Below are 21,491 nucleotides of genomic sequence, written 5' to 3'. Positions count from 1 at the left end.
GGCTCAATAAAGCCTCAGTCACAGACTTTGGCTCATCCATTTTTGTGGGAGATACCAAGAAAATATAATCTTCAATTTCATAAGTACGTTTGGGTGTATTATTCCTGGTACTCTTTCGTAGTTGAAATTCAGGTTCGTTAGAAGGATTTGGGATTGAGAGTTCCCACTCCCACTCAGATCAAGAATAAGATCTTGATCAATTTGATTATCAACTGTGTCAAAAGACACTTGCTGACTATCTGAGTTCAATATTTCATAAAGGGGCTCTCCATTCTTTACCTCGCCCTTCTTTGGAAAATCATTTTCTAGAAATGTGACATCTCGTGATTCAATCTCAGTAGCACTTCCATCCTCTAATTCACCAAAGAACACATACCCTTTGGAGTGTTCTGAATATCTTATAAAGATATATTTTTTGCCTTTTGGACCTAATTTACCAAACTGCTAAAGGAATCTTTTACATATGCAGCACAACCCCAAGGTCGTAAATCCTTTAAGTTTGGTTTATGACCAGTCCATACCTCATAAGGAGTGGAAGAAACTGATTTAGAAGGCACTCTGTTCAATATATAGGTTGCAGTCAATAACGCATCTCCCCAAAAGGAGATAGGTAAATTTGCCTGAGCCATCGTGGACCTTATCATGTCCAGTAATGTTATATTCCTCCTTTCTGCTACACCATTTTGTTGAGGTGTGTATGGAATAGTCAGTTGTCTGGTGATTCTCTTTTCATTGCACAATCCTTCAAATACTTTTGAAAAATATTAACGCCCTCTATCGGTTCTTAAGGTCTTAATCCTTTTGTCTAATTGATTATCAACTTCATTCATATATTTCTTAAAACATTCAAGTGCTTCAGATTTCTGAGAGATCAAATAGACATAACCAAAGCGTGTGAAACCATCAATGAACGTAATGAAATATAAAGCACCAGACCTAGCCCTCACATTCATTGGACCACAGATATAAGAATGGATTAATTGCAATGGAAAATCGGCTCTCTTAGCCTTTCCAAATGGTTTACGTGTAATCTTTCCGGCAAGACAATTTTCACAAGTTGGCATTTTAATTTTAGAGAAAGGATCTAGATGTCCATCCTTAGCCAATCTACTTATTCGATCATGTCCTATGTGACCTAATCTTGCATGCCATGTAATAACATCAACATCATTCTTACTAGAATAACATGCCATAACACAACGGTCAACATAATAGTTATACGTAGAAGGATTACAATCTAACACAATAAAACCATCATAACGATGTCCAAAACCATAAAAAACATTGTCTTAAGTAATTCTAAGACCACTGCGACTAAAGTTCAAATTGAAATCTAAATCTAGAAGAACAGACACAGATACTAAGTTTCGTCGAATCTCTGGAACATATAGGACGTCATGCAACATCAAAGATCGGCCACCACGCATGTCCATTCTGAAAGTGCCTATCCCTTTGACTTCAAGCTTTGCATTATTTCCCACATATACATGTTTTGATCTAGGTGGAACTCGACGAAACTCTATAAATGCTTCTCTATCGCGGCTCACATGGTCGGTGTCCCCTTGTAAGCACGTGATTTTTGCCCTATATGAGAATTACTCCCAAAAATTCAAAAATAAAATGATTTTTCTTTGGTGTGCAATTTTGTGATATTTTGAATAATTATTTGTATTTGTCTGTGCGTGTTTATTTTCTAAATTAATAAAAATACAAAAATATGTCGCATTTTGCATGTAGGATGTCCGAGTTCGTCGTTGGTTGGTCGTTGTTCGTCGTTTCATTTCCGGTTAGTTGGTTTTTGAATCTCATTTATCGTCCATATTTTTGTTTGGTATTTTTCGGATCCAAAATCGATAAATGATTCAATTCTTGTTTGGTTTGTTCTTCGTTGAAATAATTTTCTAGTTTGTTCATTATTTGGTGAATTTTTCATGTTTATTTCATGTTTGTTTTATTGTTTAGGTAAATGTTGTTAGTTTAATGTTAGTTAGATACAAATTGAAGTTTAATTAATTGTTTCCTCAATTTGTTTTATGTATTTTATGTATATGGTCAATATTGTTAAAGTTCAAGTTTAAATTCATAATTGTTTCTTCTTAGGTTTTGTTTTGTTATTTGCCTAAAAGAATTTAGTTGTGATAGGGAAGTATGTTGGTTTAATCATTTGAATCCGTCATGTTGTTTTTGTTCAAAATAAATTTAATTCATGTCCATACTTTGTTTAATTGTTCTTGAATCCGAATTTTGTATAGTTTGATTTCTTGTTTATCCTTTATGATTATTTCTTGAATTTGTCTCATAATCTTGTTTAAGTTTAATATAGGAATTGTTTGTTGTAATGTTTTTAGAGTAGTTGATTTTAAGTTCAATATTATTGAATTTAGAAATCTAAATATACTTGTTTGTTGTTGTTGTTGAATCCGAAAATAGGATTGTTTGTTGCTAAAATATTGTTCAATCAAATTTTAGTTGTTCTTTGTTGTTCAATTTGTGTTCATGTGATTTGTTGTTGAAATGTTGAAGAAATCATGTTCATGTGATTTGTTGTTGAAATGTTGAAGAAATCATGTTCATGAAATTTGTTGTTTGAACATTGTTAAAAATTAATCATATTGTCTATATTTTGGTTAAGTTTGATTAATTGATGTGTTATAGCTGATGGGTAGTTTGGTAATTTATAGTACTTTCGGGGGTAAAATAGTAATTTGCAATAGGGTCGGAGGGGTAGTTTAGGAATTGTACATTTTGTAATTGTTTATATGAAGCATGGGGGACAAAATGAAATGGGGTGGGTTGTGATATGGTTATTTAATATAAAGGGGGGACAAGACAAAATTTAGTGGGGGGAATCTTGTATTATTTTATGTTAGGCATGGGGGACAAAATATAATGGGGTGGTGTGATATGTTTATTTAATGTAATGGGGATGAGTGGGAAGATAATGGGTTGGGTAGAGAAAAAGTATTGATTTTAATTAATTGAAAGATTTATGGGATGGGTTATATATAAGAAGTCTTGAAATTAGAATAAGGAGACAGAGACGAGAGAATACAGAAGAGAAAGAACGAATCTGAACAGAAAGAAAATAAGAGAGAGAAAAAAAAAGGCTGAACATTTAAGAGAGAGAAAATTCCGAAAAAATATTTAAACTTTCAAAAAAAAAAACCAAAAAAAAAATCTTTTGCTTTCTTTCATTGTTTGAAATCAGAATTAATTGTTTTTCATCAAAGCTTGAAGCTTTTGTTTTGGGATTAATACTCCACCGGTTTGCAAACTCTGTTCCTGGGTTGTTATTGCTATTGGACTTTTGTTGCTGTGCTGTATTGTTATTACTTCGTGGCTGACTTTCTTCTTCTTATATTGGCAATACCAGGTACACAACTGTAATTTTGGCATTTTGTAAGCTGAAATGAAGAACGGAATGTTAAATTTTTAATTTAGTTTTAATTTTTTTTGTATTGTATTTAGATTATTCATGTATTATTATTCTGTCAATCACTGTCATTTGGCATAATTAGACATATTATAGCGATATATTAAATAACGCCTTAACCGGATTATTAGGAAATATATTCAAGATGGATTACTAATTAAAACTGTTTAATAATCAAAATAGAAGAAATAACGTAAAAAATTGCGTTATTGAATCAGTTTGGCAAAAATTGATTAATTCCTTATTCATAAGGTTTTTTGTCAACATTAAGTTAATCGGAATCATGTAGTTAATTTCAATTAAAACATGAATTAATTTGCGAATCAAGTATTAGGACATGATGTGAATTAAAACAAGGTTAGTTAAGTTTAAATTGTTTAACTTTTAGAAATATGGTTTAGTAATCAAGTTTTTTTTTAATTTTCAGTATTTGTAAATAATTAATTTCAATAAGCTTAAGTCATACTAACAATATGTTTTAATCCAACTATGGGATAATTAGTTTTTTTTTTTTTTGGGCAATTCCATGTTGTTCGTAATTATCATTTTAGTAGTATTACCTTCCATTAATATTTGTTTTGAATTAGTAATTAATATGTTATTTTTAAGTATGTAGAGATTGACTTCATAATTATGGACAAACTTAGTAATAATAAAGATGTAGTCATTAAAGGGTATTCATAAAATAAGGGAGGATCTCGCTAACAAATAAATAAATAAATAATACAAAAATTGCAGTCCTCCAATCTTATTTATTTATTTATTTTTATATAAGAAAATACCTAGATTTCAAGATGGGCGATTTAGTAAAATTCACGGTCTTACCTAATAATATCATAACGCGTAGTATTTTGGCGCATATTTAATAAGGTTATTTTCTTGAATACGGGTGTACATTTATGTAACCCAAATCACGATCTTGACGAAGTCAAAATGCGTCAACAAATCACGCGTGCACTGGTTGTGGCGTGGCTCGAGATGCGTTTTCACGACGTTGCAATTTTGTATAAAATAAATAATGATAAAAGCGGTTTTTAAAAGTTAAATTTGCACATAAGTTTATAATACGTATTATATCAGATAGTCAAGCCAAATATAACAGTTGAGCGACCGTGCTAGAACCACGGAACTCGGGAATGCCTAACACCTTCTCCCGGGTTAACAGAATTCCTTATCCGGATTTCTGGTTCGCGGACTGTAATACAGAGTCATTCTTTTCCTCGATTCGGGATTAAACTGGTGACTTGGGACACCCAGCCGGATGGCCTTTTGGTTCCCGGTAAGTTGCCCCCTCCTCGACTCGAGTTGTCCGCTCGGGTACACAGTCTAGTACACTGACCCAGGTTTTGAATATAGAATAACGTGACTTCATGCCGGATCCCTAGTAGGAACGCTTATTTGCATCACGTTGCATTTGACTTAGGGGACTCAACACAGGGGTTGGGTCCGTCTAGGACTAGCAACCTGAAATGAAAAGACCATTCTGATGCATCCTACTTGCTCTGTACATATATTTGTTTCGAACTTGCATGTTGACCGGTTTCTGAATCTCGGGAATGTTGGAAAATTGAAGAAAAAAAAGGAAAAAGAATATATCAGTTAGGGAGTTAATTGATTATTTTAGAAAAAAAATCAATGACCAATTACTGGCGAAACTCTGGAAAAAAAAAGGAAAATATTTTATTTTGTTTTACTAAAAAATATAGAAAAAAAGAGTGTTTTTTTTTTGAAAAATAGACTGTTTTATTGTTTGTTGAAAATGGAAAAAAAATCGTTATTTTGTCTTTTTCAAAAATAGAAAAGGAAAATAGATTGTCTTGCCAGGAAAAAATAAAAATGAAAAAGAGTCATGTTTTAAAATAGTTCGGTTAATTTGTCCGAACTACGCGGGTTTGATTCTCACCGGATGTGATATACGTAGGCAACCCTCATCGGGTCCAACCCCTCTTTTGCTAAAAAAGCCAAAAACAAATAAATAAAAAAAACAAAAAAAAACATGTCAAGATTTTTAATTTTGTCATAAATAAGTCGGGTGATGTCAACTTCCCCTTTTACAAAAAAAAAATAAAAAAATAAAAAAAAATAATAGCAAAATATATATGTCAAATTTCTAAGGAGTCGGGTGACGCTGTTTTATCAAGACATAGCCGAATGTTCCCGAAGGGGACGCCGGAAGGCTGACTTTGCATAAACAGCCACTTTAGGGCCATATTTAAGATTTGGTCCAGTTGACCCACACAGCCTTAAAAATCTTCGTCCCGAGACGTTGAAAGACCGTGTTTGCAATATTGAGTTTCCTAATTTGAAAAACGATAAAAAGAGTCATAAATAAGTCAGGTGATGTTGTTATGTCAGCTTTCCCTTATCAGGCCCAGAACAATGAATGTCTCTATTTAATATTCATTAACAGGGTAGTGAGCTTGGGTTTGTGGGGGAGGGTGGTCGACGTTGCAGGCTGGGGTTTGTGGGGGGGCAGCCATGGATGGGGTGTTTTGGAGTTTTGAGGAAGAAGAAGGAAAATGAGGGGGGTGGCGGATGACTTAGTAGTTTTAGGGTTTTTTCTTCTTTTTTTTGTTTTATTTTGTTTGTATACAATTTTAAATATTATTTATTTATTTTTATATAAGAAAATACCTAGATTTCAAGATGGGCGATTTAGTAAAATTCACGGTCTTACCTAATAATATCATAACGCGTAGTATTTTGGCGCATATTTAATAAGGTTATTTTCTTGAATACGGGTGTACATTTATGTAACCCAAATCACGATCTTGACGAAGTCAAAATGCGTCAACAAATCACGCGTGCACTGGTTGTGGTTAGTGCTTGTTTTTCCTTCCTGGAGAATTCCTCTTCAACAACTAACTTTTCTCCCCCTGCTCAATCAAAGAAAATTTTGTCAGTTTAAAACGGTGGTTAGTTGATGGCATTCTTGCTGAAAAATCCTTCCACTGCCTTGCTTTGTGTTGACTAATTTCCACGCACTGACCCTGAACCGCTTGACTTTCTGACCAACTTTTAAATTTCCCAACCTCTGGCGACCTAAATGTTTTACACCCCTGCTGTTATTTCACTTTTCTGACCTTTTTGTTTGAGCTTTCGCCTTTCCCACGACATTCCCCAATCATTTCACCGATGAAACTTCCGTTAATTCCCTGTATTCCACTTGACATCAAGTTGTTTTTGACATGCTCTGACCACGTTGTGCTTTACAATTCTAGAATCTGGTAGTGAACTTTGAAGTCCTTTCTGCTTGCATTGAACAAAACTGGCACTGAAACATCTCAGCTAGATAAAACCCTCAAAAGAAAATGAAATGCCATGATTCTTGAGTTAAGGATAAGAAGAATCCAAAACCAGATGACTGTTTGAAAAGAGAAGGAAAAGAAACTTATCTGAGCGAGACAAATTAGTACCAATGGTCATGACATGCATTTTGGAAGAAAAACCCAAACCTAACCTAAATGACACAGAAGCAGTTAATCTAGGGGACCAAGACAATGTACGGGAAACTAAAATAAGTGTTCATTTGGAGCCACAACTCAAGGAGGAGATAATTAAAGTATTGCATGAGTACAAAGACGTTTTTGCATGGTCATATGATGATATGCCGGGTCTAAGCACCGATTTGGTGGTTCATAAATTGCCCACTGATCCAGCACTCCTCCCTGTCAAGCAGAAGTTGAGAAAGTTCAAAACAGACATAAGTGTGAAGATCAAAGAAGAGATCACCAAGCAGTTTGAGGCAAGGGTCATTCAGGTTACACGGTACCCCACTTGGTTAGCCAATGTCGTGCCTGTGCCAAAGAAAGATGGCAAGACCAGGGTGTGCGTCGATTATCGAGACCTTAACAAGGCAAGCCCAAAAGATAATTTCCCACTGCCCAACATCCATATACTGATCGACAATTGTGCCAAACATGATATTGGCTCTTTTGTGGATTGTTATGCGGGTTATCATCAGATTCTAATGGACAAGGAAGATGTAGAAAAGACGGCATTCATCACGCCGTGGGGAACGTATTGTTATCGGGTCATGCCGTTTGGTTTGAAAAATGATGGGGCAACTTATATGAGTGCCATGACAACTATCTTCCATGATATGATATATAAAGAAATCGAGGTATACGTGGATGATGTGATCGTGAAGTCTAGACAGCAATCTGACCATGTCAGAGATTTGAGAAAATTCTTTCAAAGGCTTCGCAGGTACAATCTTAAGCTCAATCCTGCGAAATGTGCTTTCGGGGTGCCATCTGGGAAGTTGTTGGGATTTATAGTTAGCCGGAGGGGTATTGAATTAGACCCGTCAAAGATCAAAGCTATTCAGGAGTTGCCACCTCCAAGAAACAAAACCGAGGTGATGAGTTTGTTGGGAAGACTGAACTATATCAGCAGGTTCATTGCTCAGCTCACGGCAACGTGTGAACCAATTTTCAAATTGTTAAAGAAAGATGTCGCGGTCAAATGGACTAATGAATGCCATGAGGCTTTTGATAAGATAAAGGGGTATTTGTCAAACCCACCCGTGTTGGTCCCACCAGAACCAGAGAGGCCTTTGATTCTATATCTGACAGTTGTGGACAGTTCATTCGGCTGTGTACTGGGGCAGCATGATGTTACGGGCAGAAAGGAGCAGGCTATCTACTATCTCAGTAAGAAGTTCACATCTTACGAGGTCAAGTATACTCATCTGGAAAGGACATGTTGTGCCCTAACTTGGGTGGCACAGAAATTGAAACATTACTTGTCATCTTACACCACTTACCTTATATCTCGCTTGGACCCGTTGAAGTATATTTTTCAGAAACCCATGCCCACAGGAAGGCTTGCAAAGTGGCAGATCTTACTTACAGAGTTCGACATTGTCTATGTGACACGGACTGCCATGAAAGCACAGGCATTAGCCGATCACTTGGCTGAGAACCCCGTTGATGAAGATTATGAGCCTTTGAAAACTTATTTCCCTGATGAAGAGGTAATGCACATTGAAGAATTAGAACAAGCTGAGAAGTCGGGATGGAAACTTTTCTTTGATGGGGCCGCCAATATGAAAGGCGTAGGAATAGGTGCGGTACTTATTTCGGAAACAGGTCACCATTACCCCGTTACAGCTCGGCTTCGTTTCTACTGTACAAACAACATGGCAGAATATGAGGCGTGTATATTGGGATTGAGATTAGCTGTGGATATGGGTGTACGGGAAGTCTTGGTCATGGGTGACTCGGACTTACTGGTACACCAGATTCAAGGGGAATGGGAAACACGGGACTTGAAGCTTATACCGTATCGGCAGTGTCTGCATGAGCTTTGCCAGCGTTTTCAGGCCATAGAATTCAGACACATTCCAAGGATTCATAATGAGGTTGCTGACGCTTTGGCTACTTTGGCGTCAATGTTGCACCATCCAGATAAGGCCTATGTTGATCCATTGCAGATTCAAGTCCGTGATCAGCATGCTTACTGCAATGTGATAGAAGAGGAAATCGATGGAGAGCCATGGTTCCATGATATCAAAGAGTACATCAAAGCGGGAGTGTATCCAACGCAGGCCACCGGTGATCAGAAAAGAACAATTCGACGGTTGGCAAGTGGGTTTTTCCTTAGTGGAGGAGTACTGTACAAAAGAACGCCAGAGCTCGGTTTGTTGAGATGTATAGATGCACGGCAGGCCACAACTATCATGACTGAGGTGCATTCCGGAGTTTGCGGACCGCATATGAGTGGGTATGTTCTAGCAAAGAAGATTCTCCGAGCAGGTTATTATTGGCTCACGATGGAGCGAGATTGTATCAGTTTTGTGCGTAAGTGTCATCAATGCCAAATACATGGAGATTTGATTCATGCTCCACCATCAGAATTACATACGATGTCCGCGCCATGGCCTTTTGTTGCATGGGGCATGGATGTTATTGGGCCAATTGATCCAGCAGCATCAAATGGGCACAGGTTTATCTTGGTAGTTCATGAAGATAAATGTAAAAATAAGGGTGGAAATAAAATGCTCAACTTTCATTAATAAACAGACTCTTACAAACTCGACATCTTTTGTTTTGGAAAGAAACTAACAAACGCAATCTGAAAGCAAACAAAAACTCTAAGCTTGCAAACATACTCAATCCAGAAAGATAACGGACATACAAAAGACTGACTCGAAATGGTAGACACTCACAGACACGGACTATGCATATTCTAGTGCTTCAAACTTAGGTATCCGCGGGGCGTCGTTCGGCCTCGCCGCGGGTCTGGGATCCAAATCCCTTTCAAGCTGCTCTAACTCATTCATGGTTCGCTTCACATAGATTATCACTGCTGAGATAAAAGTAGTACGGGTCATGTATTCACAAACCCGGCATCTCCTAACAATAGCATGAGCAATGGCTCTAATCCTGTCTTTTGTTTGCTTCTTTTCTATGAGCAAGCGTCTTATCTGATTGCTGCACATCTTTAAAGCTCGGGAGTCTTGCAAGTGCTGGTTTTGTAGCTGTTGCACTTCTGCCTCCATTTGGGCTAACAAGTTGTAACAATATCCGCTTTCAGTTTCAAAGTCTCTAGCCTGCCTAACCGCTTTACCTTCAAGGGCAACTACTTTTCTCTTTAAATTGGCAACAATTTTCTCATGGTCCCTTTTCAACTGATTCAAGTATTGGCGACGCTCTTCGGTTTTTGTCGCCCACCGTGCTTTAAGTTCTGCCATGACGTTTTCAGCTTTTCCTAGCTCATCCCGCCATTCTCTGACTTCGCCTTCCAATCTTTTTACCAATTGTTCATCGGATCGGCTCCTCGGTTGCTTATCGATGGTTATCTTCAAATGTCGGATTTGGGCCTTAAGAGCGTCATTTTCTCTGACTAGTCTTCACCTTGATCCTCGGCAACCTGTACACTGTTCTCAAATTTCAGACTCTCGACTTGTTTCTTTAATTTACCAATCTCAACTCGATAGCTTTCTTCCTTTGCTAACCAATCCCATTGCTCTTGGGACGACTTGGCAAAATCTTCGAGATGAGGTCTTTTAGCCGGTCTCCCATATGCCACGTCACCTCTGAACCATTCGTGATACCCTGGAGCAATTTCCCCTCTGACCCTATCAGACACACAAGTGTTTGCCATCAGATATTGACACTCACTCCAAATTTGACGAACCTCTTCCTCGGGGAATCGACCGTCAGGACTAATTTCGACCACTTGGGTACTCAAATCTTCATCTCTTGGTATTACTTGATATCTACCGAGTTGCCTCAGAACCCGATACGGTGCATAAGGTTGTATGCTTTTGAGTCCCATTAACAAAAAATGCGGTCGGGCTGCTGGCATATATATGACTTCCTCGACAGACAACCATCCAAGCACCCACTGTATCTGGCTAGCCTCGAGGTTCCGAAATAATAATGCCCAAGCCGTGACTCCTTCAGGTAGACCAGCCCCTTTGATTCTCGTACAAAATTCCCCTATACAAGTTTTCTCAGCCGAGCCATAACTCAATAACTGAGAGCGCGGGCACAAATGCTCAATCATCCACATTTGTAACAATAAGTTACATCCCTCAAAAAATTTGCCCCCAGCTTTGCACGCAGTGAGAGCTCTGAAGATATCAGCCACAATCATAGGTGTTAAAGTGCTTTTCCCCATGGTTTGCAAACACGGCCTTTCAAAGTACTGACGACGAAGATTTTTTGTATGGACGACTTGGCAAAATCTTCAAGATGAGGTCTTTTAGCCGGTCTCCCATATGCCACGTCACCTCTGAACCATTCGTGATACCCTAGAGCAATTTCCCCTCTAACCCTATCAAACACACAAGTGTTTGCCATCAGATATTGACACTCACTCTAAATTTGACGAACCTTTTCCTCGGGGAATCGACCGACCCAATCTTCCCTACAACCCAGTCCATTTCGAACTGGGTCGACCCAGTCCATAACCCAACACCCCTATTATTTTACAAACAAAATAAAACAAAAAAAAGAAGAAAAAACCCTAAAACTACTAAGTCATCTGCCACCCCCCCCTCATTTTCCTTCTTCTTCCTCAAAACTCCAAAACACCCTATCCATGGCTGCCCCCCCCACAAACCCCAGCCTGCAACGTCGACCACCCTCCCCCACGAACACCCCCTCACGTCGTCACACTCACACACACATACACAACCAAACAACACAACCACCACGATAGTCCATCGCCCCAGCATTGTTTCTCCATTGACGAGCTCAAGCTCGACCATGGACTGCCCGCTGCTTCATCGTCCAAACCACACCGTCGCCGCTGCTCCTCCTCGCGTCCGAGCTACTGCTGCGTCCATTTCAAGCTCCGATGTCCAGCAGTAGCGGATGCTACTGCTTCAGTCCAGTTGAGTTCGCGAACCTCGATGACTATGGCTTCTTCATTAAGCTGTTGTTGCGTCCATTTCTCTTCATCGTCAGCTGCTTCTGCTTCATGCTGCGTCCATTTCAAGCTCCGATGTCCAGCAGTAGCGGATGCTACTGCTTCAGTCCAGTCGAGTTCGCGTACATGGATGAGTTTTGGTCGATGTCGTCGATCACTGTCCGAGTTCGTCGTTGTTTGGTCGTTGTTCGTCGTTTCATTTCCGGTTAGTTGGTTTTTGAATCTCATTTATCGTCCATATTTTTGTTTCTTATTTTTCGGATCCAAAATCGATAAATGATTCAATTCTTGTTTGGTTTGTTCTTCGTTGAAATAATTTTCTAGTTTGTTCATTATTTGGTGAATTTTTCATGTTTGTTTTATTGTTTAGGTAAATGTTGTTAGTTTAATGTTAGTTAGAAACAAATTGAAGTTTAATTAATTGTTTCCTCAATTTGTTTTATGTATTTTCCAAAAATGGTCAATATTGTTAAAGTTCAAGTTTAAATTCATAATTGTTTCTTCTTAGGTTTTGTTTTGTTATTTGCCTAAAAGAATTTAGTTGTGATAGGGAAGTATGTTGGTTTAATCATTTGAATCCGTCATGTTGTTTTTGTTCAAAATAAATTTAATTCATGTCCATACTTTGTTTAATTGTTCTTGAATCCGAATTTTGTATAGTTTGATTTCTTGTTTATCCTTTATGATTATTTCTTGAATTTGTCTCATAATCTTGTTTAAGTTTAATATAGGAATTGTTTGTTGTAATGTTTTTAGAGTAGTTGATTTTAAGTTCAATATTATTGAATTTAGAAATCTAAATATACTTGTTTGTTGTTGTTGTTGAATCCGAAAATAGGATTGTTTGTTGCTAAAATATTGTTCAATCAAATTTTAGTTGTTCTTTGTTGTTCAATTTGTGTTCATGTGATTTGTTGTTGAAATGTTGAAGAAATCATGTTCATGTGATTTGTTGTTGAAATGTTGAAGAAATCATGTTCATGAAATTTGTTGTTTGAACATTGTTAAAAATTAATCATATTGTCTATATTTTGGTTAAGTTTGATTAATTGATGTGTTATAGCTGATGGGTAGTTTGGTAATTTATAGTACTTTCGGGGGTAAAATAGTAATTTGCAATAGGGTCGGAGGGGTAGTTTAGGAATTGTACATTTTGTAATTGTTTATATGAAGCATGGGGGACAAAATGAAATGGGGTGGGTTGTGATATGGTTATTTAATATAAAGGGGGGACAAGACAAAATTTAGTGGGGGGAATCTTGTATTATTTTATGTTAGGCATGGGGGACAAAATATAATGGGGTGGTGTGATATGTTTATTTAATGTAATGGGGATGAGTGGGAAGATAATGGGTTGGGTAGAGAAAAAGTATTGATTTTAATTAATTGAAAGATTTATGGGATGAGTTATATATAAGAAGTCTTGAAATCAGAATAAGGAGACAGAGACGAGAGAATACAGAAGAGAAAGAACGAATTTGAACAGAAAGAAAATAAGAGAGAGAAAAAAAGGCTGAACATTTAAGAGAGAAAATTCCGAAAAAATATTTAAACTTTCAAAAAAAAACCAAAAAAAAAATCTTTTGCTTTCTTTCATTGTTTGAAATCAGAATTAATTGTTTTTCATCAAAGCTTGAAGCTTTTGTTTTGGGATTAATACTCCACCGGTTTGCAAACTCTGTTCCTGGGTTGTTATTGCTATTGGACTTTTGTTGCTGTGCTGTATTGTTATTACTGCGTGGCTGACTTTCTTCTTCTTATATTGGCAATACCAGGTACACAACTGTAATTTTGGCATTTTGTAAGCTGAAATGAAGAACGGAATGTTAAATTTTTAATTTAGTTTTAATTTTTTTTGTATTGTATTTAGATTATTCATGTATTATTATTCTGTCAATCACTGTCATTTGGCATAATTAGACATATTATAGCGATATATTAAATAACGTGATGCACATCACCAGGGCTACTGGGTGTCGTGAGCTTGGAATAGCGGCTCACTGGATGATCTATGTAGTGGAGCTGGGGGAGGTGCCACAAAGACGGGAACCATGGGTGGTGGAGGGTTTTGTTTGGAGGGTGGAGCTGGGGGAGCGTATGACGTGGTACCATAACCCTGGGCCTGATAAGGGAAAGCTGAAGATGTGTGGGAAGTGGTAGGCTCCTGAACTTGAGCCAAGGGTGGGATGTAAGATAGGTTGGCAGGATATAGTAGTGCTGGGTGTCCCTGCGACCATGCCTGATGCATTTCAGCCATTTGTGCTTTTAATTTCCTCATCTCTTCTTTCATAGCACCCACATCTGTTACCTTAACCTCATTCGAAGGGTCTACGATGCTGATTTCCGAATCCTGCCCTGCCATTTTTACTTGATCTTTCGACCGGGTGTTGAATATGCTATCAACAACTCATCTTTTCCCCCGGCCCCTCTCATTTTGCTACAGAAACCACGCAGATGGGCTACTGGGTCACCGTGCCCCTCATATAAGTCAAACTTCGGCATTTTAAACCCCGCAGGCAACTGTACATCAGGAAAAGGGCACAAATCTTTGTATGCGACACTAACTTGGTTTCCTAAACCATGCATGTTCCTGAAGGATTGCTCCAGGCTTTTGACTTTACGAATCACCTCCTCTTGTTCTGCATTCTTAACCGGTTTCTCAACTTCTCCCGGGATTTCAAAATGGGGAGAGGAGGTATATGGCTCAGGCGCTTTGAAAGTGGGTTCGGGAGGGTAATATTGGGTGTCGTGAGCTTGGAAGAGCGGCTCACTGGATGATCTATGTAGTGGAGCTGGGGGAGGTGCCACAAAGACGGGAACCATGGGTGGTGGAGGGTTTTGTTTGGAGGGTGGAGCTGGGGGAGCGTATGACATGGTACCATAACCCTGGGCCTGATAAGGGAAAGCTGAAGACGTGTGGGAAGTGGTAGGCTCCTGAACTTGAGCCAAGGGTGGGATGTAAGATGGGTTGGCAGGATATAGTGGTGCTGGGTGTCCCTATATCGCTATAATATGTCCAGAAAAAGGAGGTGTGATACCCCTGAGTCTACAATCCACGCAGGATAAGATTCAGTTAGTAAAATAGTGCTAGAAACATATATAGCACTAAGAGATGCGTTTTGAAATGCTACTTTTTTCGGCTCAGTGCACTCACGAGCAAAATGCCCTGGAACTTGGCAATTGTAACACTTCATCTTGCTCTTGTCTTTCTTCTTGTAGAACCGTTTTCCTTTCTTGGAATTTGGCTTATTTCTTTTCTTGAAGGGTCCTTCTCCGATCTCCTTACCCTTTACGTTGTTTTTCCAGTTTCTCTTGCGCTTGAAGCTTGATCTCTTTGTACCACTTGATTCTGCCACAAAGGCATTAGGTACGGCTTTAGCAACATCAAGCCGCTCGTCTTCAAGATCCACATGACGGGCAGCATTAGCAAAAGTTTTGATACTATCATTGTGGGTCAAGTTAACCTTCAAATGTTCCCAATTATTGGGAAGAGACCGAATCACTGCCTGAACCTACTGCTCATCAGAGAGAACATGGCCAGCACTTTTGAGTTGAGCAATTATATTTGACATCACCCTTAGATGTTGCTTGACACCGTGATCATGACGCTTTTTGTACGTGTCAAACTTGATTGCCAGCTGTCGAAGGCGAGTCACAGTCGTACCCCCATATGCCTCTTTTAAATGTGCCCACATGGCTTGAGTAGTAGGAAATTGCTCACATTCGTGGATGAGATCATCAGCAACTGAACTTACAATAATTCCACGTGAAGTGGAATCTTTCTTTTTCTAAACATTGTAAGTTTCCAGATCCCACCTATGTTGAGCAGTGTTACCCTCCTCTGGGTGACTCATAACATGGCTAATACTTTCAAGAGCATCTTGCTCTTCGAGTACATACCACATCTTACGACTCCAGATATCATAATTTTCACCATTCAGTTTGTCACCCTTGTTCAAGTCAGCAATGATATTTTTTTGATACCATGCATGATATTAGAGACAATATTACAAGTTTAACTCATCAGTATATACTTCAGTTAATTTATGCATGTGATTACACACTCAAGAAAATTAATTATAATATTAATTCTACATTTAGTATAGAATCGAGCGGTCACTACGTTTCCATTCATCATCCATATCTAAATATTTTTAATTAATATTAAGATCACTTCTTAGTGTATACATATTTTAAGTCTCAATCCATTACAAAAAGATATAATAAACAATGTATGTAACTTGTGAGACAAAGAACGTAATATAAATTTCATTAAAATAAAACACATAATAACAATTTACATATTTGCTAGGACATCCATATATCAATCGAACACTAACTCTTGCTCATATACGCTAAAAGGTGCACTAGGTCAAACATCATGATAAATCTCAGTTAAAATTTCACCCCAAGGCTCTCGAAAAGAGTCCGCTAAAATAGCTAATGCTTCCCAATCAGTAAATTCTACGTAATTAGCCAATTCAGCTCTTTTATCTTAAAGAGGTGTACATGTTCAGGAACGGAAACATCAGGACCCATTTTAAATTCCTTAAACTCCCTATATTTCTTTTCTCTTTCCCTTCATTCAGCCCTTCAATCCCTTAACTCATTTTGCCTCGCTCTTGGGACATTCCTGATGACTTCAGGCTCCGAGTATGAATCATTATAGAAATAAGTCCTGCGACGACGTACCCTTCTAAGTTGTCCTCTTCCTTGACTTCGAGAACTCCCACTTGGAGTAATTCGAACTTGTCCTTCTTCAGCCATATCTAAAATAGAACCAAGAAAACACTTAAAACGGCTACAACCATTCAATGTGACAACACATATCACAATTACTAGTAGAAGGAAATTAATTTAAGGGATTAGGACTAACCAAAATAGAATTATTTGAGAAATCAGGAGTTATACACAGGTCAATTCTTAATATATTAAAGACCAAAGAAAAAAAAAACTCTATTGCAGTTAATTTCATGCCATTGATTCTATATCCACATTTTACTGCCGAATAGAAAATTGGAACAACAATTAAAGAAGTTGACTCAAATATTGTTTCTATTCAATATTGGCACACAATCTGTTTCCTCCTAATACAATGATAGGTTTTAATATCAATTCTATTTTATGTCAATATATCTAAGGAGTAACTAATTTACTCTACTGGTTGGTTAAATAATAAGTAAAAGAATGCGTCAACTCAATTGAATAAGGGGTCAAAAATTAAATGGGAAGATATCTCCATTCTCCAAAGGTTTTTGCATTCTTTATTGGCACACTTTGGATTTACAGTTCAAGAATTTATAACCACATTCACACTGCAACATTCATAGTAATGATCCTTACAATGATTTCACGTTTCTATACTTCTGTCATGATGTATCCATGTAAAAAATAAATTACTTTAATCAATTCATGACACATCAATCCACAAATTCAGTTATCCACACAAACCAGAAGCATATTGCAGTGAATATAACGTGAAGATGGGTACAAACTTCATTCGAAAGTCTAAAAGACTAATTCTAAAAGTTATCTTTCGAGAAAAAAATTTAGACTTACAACTTCAGTTTTAAGTCCTAAAAGAAAAGTATGTGGCGCACCATAATTAACGACGCTTACGGTGAAGGCAAAATTTATGGGTATCCCTTCTGAGAGTGGATATTTCAATCACTACTTCATTGGTAGAAATTTCATAGAAAAAAAAAGCACAAAATTTTGACGACATGAGATTTCTAATCCATATGGCAATTATCAACAAAACAGTAAATAGTTTTCTGCCAAAGCAACAAAAGAAATTGAACTGTTTTATCCTCTCTCTTTCTTTAAGTACTATGTATTCAAAATAATAGAACACACAACGATTGCTCTGATGCCATTGTTAGTTTAATAATCACGAAGCGAGAACAACATTAGCGTACCTGTCAACGCAGCGGAAAAATTGTTGAACTCACCACCGAAACAACTGCACAACTGCCTCAAGTTGAACTTTGAATCACCAGGAAACAAAGCTTAATTCACAAACTAAAAACCTTCCTTTCTTTGTATGTGATTTTTGTTTGGAGAAGAAAAGAGTTTTCATACCATCTCTCTGATAGTTCTTCTGTAGAACAGATATAGAAGAGGAATAGAGGAAACTACCGATGAAAACCGCCACTCCATGTTCTCACATTTCTCAAAATAACGTGCAGTGGTTTTTGAGAGTAATAAAACCTACGTGTAATCTCCTTAAGTTTTATCTCTTTTAAAAAGGGTCGGGTCAGTCCACATGGGCGACCCACGACCCATACCTTATATCCAACACAAACAATTGAATTTATGAGGATACAAAGTGATACACCTCTAAAACACCAATGGCATCTAGGTCATTCACAAGATCTCAAGCCAAGAAACTAAGGGATTTTCACTTCTTCACCAAACATTGGGATATCTTGGAAGCATTAGAAGATAATGGTGGAAGACCTTTGAAGGTATACAATGTGTTGAGGATGGAGATCTTGGAGGAGCATGGAGACTTGGATGGTGACCACGTGGAAGGCCATGCCTGCGTGGATGGTGATAGGTGCACATGTGCGCCCCTTGATGACTTGGATGCAAGCATGTGGCCTAGGTCAAGCATTGGAGACTTGAGTTATAAGATTTAATTTCCCTTGTGGGCATAACAGTTAGAACCATTAGGGATACTTATGTCTTTCTTACCTTATTTGGATCTAGTATAAATAACATATGATGAGGTCATTTCTAGTTTAGCTTATCTTTGAATATTGAAGAGTTGTGAGGAGCATGTATTTCCAACTTGTTGATTCAAACTCTTGCAAGGTGTATTTAGAAGAGGAATGGAGTAATCCTATAGTTTAGGTCTACTAAGTATTGTAATTTGTTGGGTAATTGATTATTGCAATTGTTTGACAATTAGTACTTCTTTGTTGGGTCTATTCTCAACTTCTATCTTGTCTTTAATTTCTTCAATTCCGTACTTAGATTCGTATCCCAAAGAGGGGAGTTGATTGTAACAATGACAAAAACAAGGTGATGCTGATGATACAAGTTCTACCGGAGCTATAGTAAAGTTCCTTTTCAGCCAATGGAATTGTTCCATTCTGATAATATAATTACCAAAAGAAGGGTCTCCTAAGCTTCTATATAGTAGAAATGCACTCGATTCAACAAAAATGGTGCAACTTCTTCTCTGTTAGAAGGTACTACACGAGGAGAACTGCATTGATACAACCATCATTTTCCCTGGCATTCTAGCATCCAATAAGAAGAATCATCAGAATTTGAAGGACAAAAAATCCCAGTAATTGTAACATCTTAGTAACGCATATCTTACCCCATACAACTTTCCCAGCAGGAGTGACTAAGACCAAGTTCACTGATATTAACCTGGATTTTACAGCAAGACTATTAGCGATGCAAGCTAAACTAGATAAACTTTGGTCCAGTGTTGAAAAGGGAAGATTACCTCAATGATGGTTCCCTTGGTCTTAACAACCTAGTGAAGTATACATTGGACCATTAGGATTCTTCTTCACCCCGATAACCTCAAGCTAAGGTTGAATGTGCATTTAAGTCCAGGGTTTGAAATTTCGTAGATCCATAAGAAATGGCCTAGTGACCAATACTCATCGTTTCGTCATGACTTTCGAGTTTATCTTCTGGTGTTTCGAGGTCATGTAATGCAACACAAATTCATAATTATTTTCACGTTTTTGTGTGTATTAGTATATGCTGATTATGTAGAATTTTTTTGACATACTCTGATTGGCCAGAATAAGAGGTCCATAGCAAATGGCCTAGTGACCAATACTTATTGCTTCACCATAACTTTCGAGTTCATTTTCTGGCGTTTCAAGGTCATGCAACATGAATTTATGATTATATCCACCTTATTGTGTGTATTAGTACATGCTAATTTTATTAAAAAAAAAATTAATGGACTCTAATTGGCATGAAGTTTCGTATGCCCATAGGAAACGGCCTAGTGAACAAAACTCACTGCTTTGCCATAATTTTCGGGTTTATTTTTTTGTATCTTGGATGCAATACGTATTTATGACTAAATCCGCTTTAGGGTGTATTAGTACATAATAATATTGTACAATATTTTTGACAGACTCTATTAGCGTGTAATTTCGTAGGTCCATAGAAAATTTCCTGGTGACCAATACTTATTGCTTCCCCTTGATTTTCGAGTTCATTTCTAGCATTTCGAGGTCATGCAGTACGAATTTATGATTATATTCACTTTTTCGTGTGTATTACTACATCCTAATTTTTAAGATTTTTTTTACGACTTCTGATTGGCCTGAAATTTCGTAGGTCCACAGAAACAACCTAGTGACCAGTACTCATTGCTCTATGACTTTCGAGCTTATTTTATGGCATTTCGAGGTCATGCAACATAAATTTATGGTTTATCTATTTTTTCGTGTGAATTAGTACATGCTGATTTTGTGGAAGTTTTTGATGACTTCGATTGGTCTGAAATTTCGCAGGCCTATAGGAAACGGCCTAGTGACCAATACTTATTTCCTTGCCTGACTTTTGAGTTCTTTTTATTGCATTTCAAGGGTAAAAATTACACGGGGCGCCCTATTTGGTCGCCCCCATTTAACCTATACTCATTTTTTTTTAAACTTTTAACTTGTACCCACTTTTTAAATAATTTCATCCCTTTTTCTCCTCCTTCTTCTCCTCCTTCATTTTCTTCTTCAAATTACAAAACAAACTGGTATTTATCTCCAGAAGCAACGCTGTTTTAGTTATAAGGTCAATATTTTTTTAATTGAACAGTTCGGCAGTTGTACTTCTGCTCCAAATTTACAGCAGATTAGTCTTAGGAAAAAGTTTAAGTTACCACTAGGATAAGCTGTAAAATTTTGAAGTTTTTGTATGTTTATTCGTGTTTGAGCTGAGAAGATGTACATTATTTTTCTTAAAAAATCACTGTTAATTGTGGTGCTTCAGCTCTAGAGCTGAAGTTCGCCAGTTACAAAATAAAAACTTCAATTCTAGAGTTGAAGTTCACCAATTACAAAACAAAAACTTCTAGAGCTAAAGTTCGCCAGTTACAAAACAAAAACTTCGCCAGTTACAGAAACAAAAACTTCAGCTCTAGAGCTGAAGTTCGCTAATTAAAAAACAAAAAACTTCAGCTCTAGAGCTAAACTTCAGGCCCGACTACTAGAATGCTGAAGTTTTGCTTGATTGTCTTTGGTACTTCAGCCCCGTATACTGAAGTTATGCGAAAAAGCGGGTACGTTTGCAATTTTTTTTGCAAAGTGGGCACAAGTTAAAACGTGACGCAAAAAGCGGGTATAGATATAAATGCCCTATTTCAAGGTCATGCAGGGCTGGCTTTTGGGTAAAGCCTCTAAAGCCTAAGCTTTAGGCCCCCAATTTTAGGGTGCCCCATTTTTTACACAATAATTTTTTTAATTAAATATTTTTACTCTTATTAGATATTTTGGTAAGAAATTAAAAAAAAGATATTTTTGCTTCATAAAAATGGGCTCCTAACGTATAAATGCAAAATTTATGGAAGGAATCAAGTGATTATTCTTTTTTCTTTAGTCTTTTTCTCATTAAATATTATGTAAAAAAAATCCACTTTTTTTCTTGGTTTGCACAATATTCAATTTTCTAATTTTTCTTAGTTCTCATCAAATGTTACTAC

General features: G+C 37.3%; 1 protein-coding gene across 1 annotated transcript; it reads right to left on the bottom strand.

The window, feature by feature from the left end:
• Window positions 1-1,289: 1,289 nt before the first annotated feature.
• On the bottom strand, window positions 1,290-10,130 carry LOC138874658 (uncharacterized). Its single transcript, XM_070153430.1, has 2 exons — window positions 9,949-10,130; window positions 1,290-1,584 (listed from the first exon to the last, which is right to left on the bottom strand). The coding sequence occupies exons 1-2, from the start codon at window positions 10,128-10,130 to the stop codon at window positions 1,290-1,292; spliced, it is 477 nt and encodes a 158-aa protein (XP_070009531.1).
• Between the last annotated feature and the right edge of the window lie 11,361 nt (window positions 10,131-21,491).

The sequence above is a fragment of the Nicotiana sylvestris genome, chromosome 8 (assembly GCF_000393655.2).
Source record: "Nicotiana sylvestris chromosome 8, ASM39365v2, whole genome shotgun sequence".
Taxonomy (NCBI): Eukaryota; Viridiplantae; Streptophyta; class Magnoliopsida; order Solanales; family Solanaceae; genus Nicotiana; species Nicotiana sylvestris.
This window is presented reverse-complemented; position numbering and strand designations above follow the sequence as displayed.